Below are 6,000 nucleotides of genomic sequence, written 5' to 3'. Positions count from 1 at the left end.
CTCTTTCTCTCTCTTTCTCTCTCTTTCTCTCTCTCTCTCTCTTTCTCTCTTTATGTCATAGTATGTGAGTACCTAATTTTGTGAACGTTCCTATTTTCCATAAAAAATTTGTATACCACATGGATTTGCAGTGGGTAAACACAGTTTGAACCTTAGAGTCAGCTCACCTTGTCTCCCTTACTATACATCTCTGTGTCTCAGGCACTAAACATTTCATTGTAAGTGTTATAGGACAGGGACTTACTATACCTAAACATTCTATGTACAGCACTGCATACATTGGCAGCTGTGTATAGGATTTTTTAAAACTATTATTTATACTTAAATACATGGCAAGCCAACGCTTTAATTGTATATATGGGTCACAGGAGACCAATGCTTTTAACACCTTAATTACCGGATCCTTTGATCGAACAAAGCGTGAGATAAAATCATTTGTGATTTATTTACACGAGAAACACACACAGTTACAAAATAACACGAATAAACACTTACTGGAATGGGGCAAAATTAAATAAAATGTCCACAGAACAACTTCACAAAAATAAAGTCTCCAGGCACCAATTCTCAGGAGCGGGGTTGGTGCGCAAATAGAGCTGTGAGACAGTCTATGGCAAGGGGCGCCGCATGCAACCCCTGCTTCTCCGCCAAAAGTAATCTTTTTTTTCTGCCCTTGCAGGATTCGTTCGCAAATACTCAGTTCTAACAAACACTTGAAGCGGGGTACAAATCTTAGTTACGATGGAATAGTCTTTGTACCGCACAATGTATCTTAGATGAATCTGCGGTCCCCACTGACTGCACAGACTTTTAAAACTTATTCAAAGCCTATCTGTACTATGTGCAGCCAATCTCGGTGTGGGAACCAAACCCCCACCCTATGGCAGAGTTGCCAACAATTCATGCAGCCGGGCAAGGGGCTTCATGGTATGCCAAGGGTCATGCGCTAACATTACACCTGAGCCGCTTAGCATACCTAACCAAGCCCCCTTCTCTGGCGGCAGAATGTCTACCTCTCTCCCGGACATCTGCTGTGCAAACTGTTTATAATAAATCCTTCTAAAGTAATCCTGTGATCTGTCACTGTCTTTGTTAAGTCCGGACTTCTGCCGACGCATCAGCAGGGTGCTTCAGAAGTCCGCACTTAAGGTACTGTATGCATGATTCACTCCCCGGAATTGCCGGTCATAACTGTACTTGTGAATCCCCAATGTATCCGCTGCCCTGCCTGTCTGAATGTTAATTTCTTTACTCTCATAACTTTAATGCACTAAAAAGAGAGGACTTTGTATAAAAGTTAATAACAAGGAAAACATAACTGCTTTACTGTTTGTACCCCAGCAGCACTCACACCAAATTTCATAGCGCTCGCATACTCCTAACCTAAGTTAGCTCCCTGCTTCTGTGCTGTGTGAAAAAGTGGCTGGAGTTAAAACCCTTTTTCCTCTTTGCGGTTTGGCAGTGAAACACTGTTGCAATACTCGGAACTAATCCATAACTGTGACCGCACTCATACAATGTAACTTAAGATAATGCTGTGTTCTTCTTAGGCTTAGCGGGATACACACTGACAATTCTAACACATTTACAGGCTTATAGCCAGCAGCGGGCTGCAGAGCTGACACTTCACATTTACCCCATATGACTGAGGGAAACTCTGTTACATGACTTATACATGTGATCCCCTAATACATAGCGGGACACACAGACCGTGCTAACACAATTACAGGGTTGCAGCCATTAGTGAGCTGCAGAGCTGACACTCTATATTCCCAATATGACTCAGGGGCACCCAGCCGGGCATAGTACCTTTATTTACTGGCCTGCGTACCCCTTCACCATCACAATATGGCAGAAGAATACAAGCACAATTAACCTCAGATTATTCATCTGTAATTTAGTTAAGGAAGAGGATGCCTTAGCTTAGTGAATATACAGTACACTGTAAACGTTTAGGTTCAGTGGAATGATTTGGGGTTAAAAAAAGGTCAACCCTCTATTACACAACCTGTAAAATATCCCTGATGCCGAGGCACCAGCAAAATATGTCACGGGCTGGAAACAGCTATGGAATTCCCAACTGGATCAAAGGTTTCAAAAATCATTGACATTGCAAGTGCCTTCAATTCATCACATAACGTAATGTCAAAAACTTCATAGAGTTTGGGGAGATAATTAGTAGAAATGTGACATTGAACAGTGAATTATTCAATCATGTCTGAGAACTGCGCACTCCATCTTCTTCTGTAGAAATAGATGTGACAGGAATATAATGTGTTCATTAAGTTATGTATAAACCATCATAAAGCTATGGGAGAGTGGCACCCAGGTGCCTGGTTGTTAATAAATGGATGCAATGGATGAAATCTACAGATGTCACTTATCTTAACCTTTTGTTATTTTGCTTAATATGCTGTTTATCTGTTAAAATGGACAGAACAAGATATTTTGTAAGCCATTTGCACATGATATTCTGAAACAGAAGTAACATACAAGTTAATCAGGACATACCTTACTGAACAAGCTCCAGTATTCCAAGTGCAGGGCTCTGCTCCAGTGGATACATATGTCTCCACAGTATCCATTGCAACAGTTGGCATGAGTCGTGTATGGACATATGCGCACCAATTTCTGTGAGAAAATAAAAGCACATACATTTCTCATATGGTGAACAAGATCATCATTTTTTAAATGTAATTTCTTTTGAGGATACTTTACATTATAAATGATAAAACTGAAAATAAAGTCATCATTTTATTATGTTTCCAGATGTAGGCATTGTTAACTAAACAGCATGCAGTGTCTTATAGGTAGTTTAAAAATTGTTCTCCATTTTACCCAATGTTACTGTACATCCAATGTGACAAAATACATAGTGAAATACTTCAATGTTAGTATTCTCATGAGTAAGGGTAATTTAGTTAAACCCTTTGGCCAACACGTTATAAGCTTATAGCCACTTCACTAAGTTCTTTCAAAACCAAAGCTGTCTCACATTTTAATCTGGTCTGCAACTGTTCATACGCCTTTAACATATATTATCTCTTACTGTGCATGCAATGTTTTGTATATAATATATAACCCTGCTTGTTTAACGTAGCTATGTATTTGTAACCATGTATTTGTCAGTATAACTCTGTGCCCAGGACATACTTGAAAACGAGAGGTAACTCTCAATGTATTACTTCCTGGTAAAACATTTGAATAAATATATATGTACAGTGTTCGACAATCCTATACATTTACACGCCCGGGGCGAGTGGATTTAACCTCGGGGCGAGTAAATATTGGCCCAAGCAGCACACGTGTTTGTTTTTTTAAATTTTCCCTCCTCGCGCTAAAATTTTCCCTGCTCGCGCTGCCTGAAAAAAAAAAAAAAAACTCCCCCTACCTGACAGCTGATTGGCGCGCGCTCCCAGGCTTTGTGGGCACGAGGCCAGGCTCTATATGAGCCCGCCCCCAATGAGCGGCCATTCTTTCCGGCCCGAGATATGTTGGAGACAAAGTACTCTAACCCTCCATCTTGTGGCCCATCTGCTCCTTCCCTGCAAGCCAAGGTGTTTCCCTGCTTACCCCCCCCCCCCGATACCCGCGCGGGGTGGGTGATGGCAGTGGGGGTGTTCCCCCCCTTCTCTCCCCGGTCCCCGTGCCACTTCCCGCTTCCCCCGATACCCGTGCCGCGGGGCAGGTGATGGTAGTGGGGGTGTTCCCCCCTTCTCTCCCCGATCCCCGTGCCACTTCCCGCCTCCCCCGATACCCGCGCCGCGGGGCAGGTGATGGTAGTGGGGAGAACACCCATTCTCTCCCCGGCTTCCCATGCCACTTCCCGCTTCCCCCGATAACCACGCAGGGTGGATGTGTTCCCCCTTAATCCCCGCTTCCCCCGATACCTGCGCGGGGCTGGAGATGGTAGCGGGGGTTTTCCCCCCTTACCTCCTTAGTCTCCGCTTCCCCATGGTCCCGTGGCTGAATTTAACATATGCTTTCTAATACTATGTAACATTAAAAATAAAAAAGCGCAGAATGTTTCTAAGAAATTGAACTTAGAAATATTGGACCTTATAGCAAATAAGTCACATTTAGCTCAGCTGGCATTTTTTTACCAAACTATAAAATCATAGACTCAAACATATCTATGATATGACAGTTATTCAGAATTGATTAGGAATTCCATACCCTTCCGTACATACTGTATATCAAATAGGGTTGCCTCGTGTCTTATCCAAAAATACTGGACACAATAGTGAAAGGTATGAAGCGCTCTAGAAAAGTCGGTGGGGTGAGGTCTGTGGAGAGTGCACCCTCCCCAGAATCATCATCATCTCATTACCCCCCATCATCATCATCTCATCTCCCCCCTCATCATCATCATCTAATTTCCCCCATCATCATCTCATCTCCACACATCATCATCATCTCATTTCCCCCCCATCATCATCATCATCACCTAATTTCCAACTCCCATCATCATCATCACATCATCATCTCATCTCCCCCATTATCATCATCCTCTTATTCCACCTCCCCAACCTTCATTATCAACTTACTCCACCTCCCTCATCGTCGTCGTCGTCGTCGTCGTCGTCGTCGTCGTCGTCGTCATCATCATCATCATCTTCCCCATCATCATCATCATCATCATCCAATTCCCACCTCTCCATCATCATCATCATCATCATCATCATCATCATCATCATCATCATCATCATCATCATCATCATCATCATCATCATCATCATCATCATCATCATCATCATCATCATCATCATCATCATCATCATCATCTTATTCCTCCCCCCTCCCATCCTCATCATCTTATTCCTCTCCCCTCCCATCCTCATCATCTTATTCCTCTCCCCTCCCATCCTCATCATCTTATTCCTCTCCCCTCCCATCATCTCAGGCCAAATTGCGTTTCGTCCTTACCTTATCTCCTGGCAGGCCACAGACAGCAACGAAACCGTCTCTGGGCTGCCAGTGTGTGGGCTCTGCCCCATCCCGCTGTCCTCTAATTGGTTATCCTCTCCTCCACTCAGACAGCACACAAATCCTCCTAACTGCTTCCGGGCCACCGTCCGTGACCCGCCCTCTCAGCACCAGCTCTTCCAGCCGCACTTGTGCTTGCCGCAATCATGCTTGCCGCTGTCACAATGGTAATATTGGACACATCTCCAATTTTATACCGGACACACAGCAGAATTACCGGCCTGTCCAGTTGAAAACCGGACACCTGGCAAACCTAATATCAATAGTAATCTTTTACATTGTTTTACTTGTAATTGTCATCATCAACAGAAGGCTGTTCAATGCAGCTACTGTATAAAGGTTTCTGTGAAACTCCCATTTTGTTGACTTGTGTTACAATGCACCTGCTTTTGCACAAATTTCTCTAATGTTTACCACATTCCAGTTTGAAAGTGTGACTCGTGCTTGTGGTCAGGGTTAGCCTTGGTTTTAAATTTTGTATTCTGGTTGGTACTTATATTATTTCACATGCTAAATTGTTCTGCTCCAGGCGTGAATTAGTTAATTGTTTAATTGCTCGGGATGGACTGTCAATTGTTTAGGGATGTAAATAAGGAATGCTAATTGATTTTTGTTTACTTGATTGTTTAAAATAGTTTACTTGTTTGGAGGTATTTGTATTTTGCTTGCAATGATATTGTTAAAATTCATTTGCAGAATGTATATGGTGCATAGATTTTATGCATCATATATACAGTACAATGTAAATGCAATGTATTGATTGGAATGTGAGGTTTTTCATTGGCATTTGATGATTTAGATTGTAAGATCAGTTAGGATTATTAAAGGAAATTCATTTTAATGTAGGGTGTCTGTATGGGGAAGTGTTATTTGTAGTACAGTATGGTTTTGATAACCCTTCTACATTTATTTGTATATTGGTTCATCATGTGTGTGTATATACTGTATATATATATATATATATATATATATATATATATATATATATATATATATATATATATATATATATAT

At 41.9% G+C, this 6,000-nt stretch overlaps 1 protein-coding gene across 1 annotated transcript in view; it reads right to left on the bottom strand.

The window, feature by feature from the left end:
• MMRN1 (multimerin 1) overlaps positions 1 to 6,000 on the bottom strand; it is a 119,601-nt gene that overhangs the window by 59,105 nt on the left and 54,496 nt on the right. Inside the window, exon 2 of the mRNA XM_075565873.1 lies at positions 2,512 to 2,631. Within this exon, the coding sequence (XP_075421988.1) occupies positions 2,512 to 2,631 (120 nt within the window). The remainder of the gene's footprint in view (positions 1 to 2,511; positions 2,632 to 6,000) is intronic.

Source organism: Ascaphus truei, chromosome 1 (assembly GCF_040206685.1).
Source record: "Ascaphus truei isolate aAscTru1 chromosome 1, aAscTru1.hap1, whole genome shotgun sequence".
In the NCBI taxonomy this organism is placed as follows: domain Eukaryota; kingdom Metazoa; phylum Chordata; class Amphibia; order Anura; family Ascaphidae; genus Ascaphus; species Ascaphus truei.
Note: the sequence above shows the minus strand (reverse complement) of the source record. Positions and strands in the feature narration are given on the sequence as shown.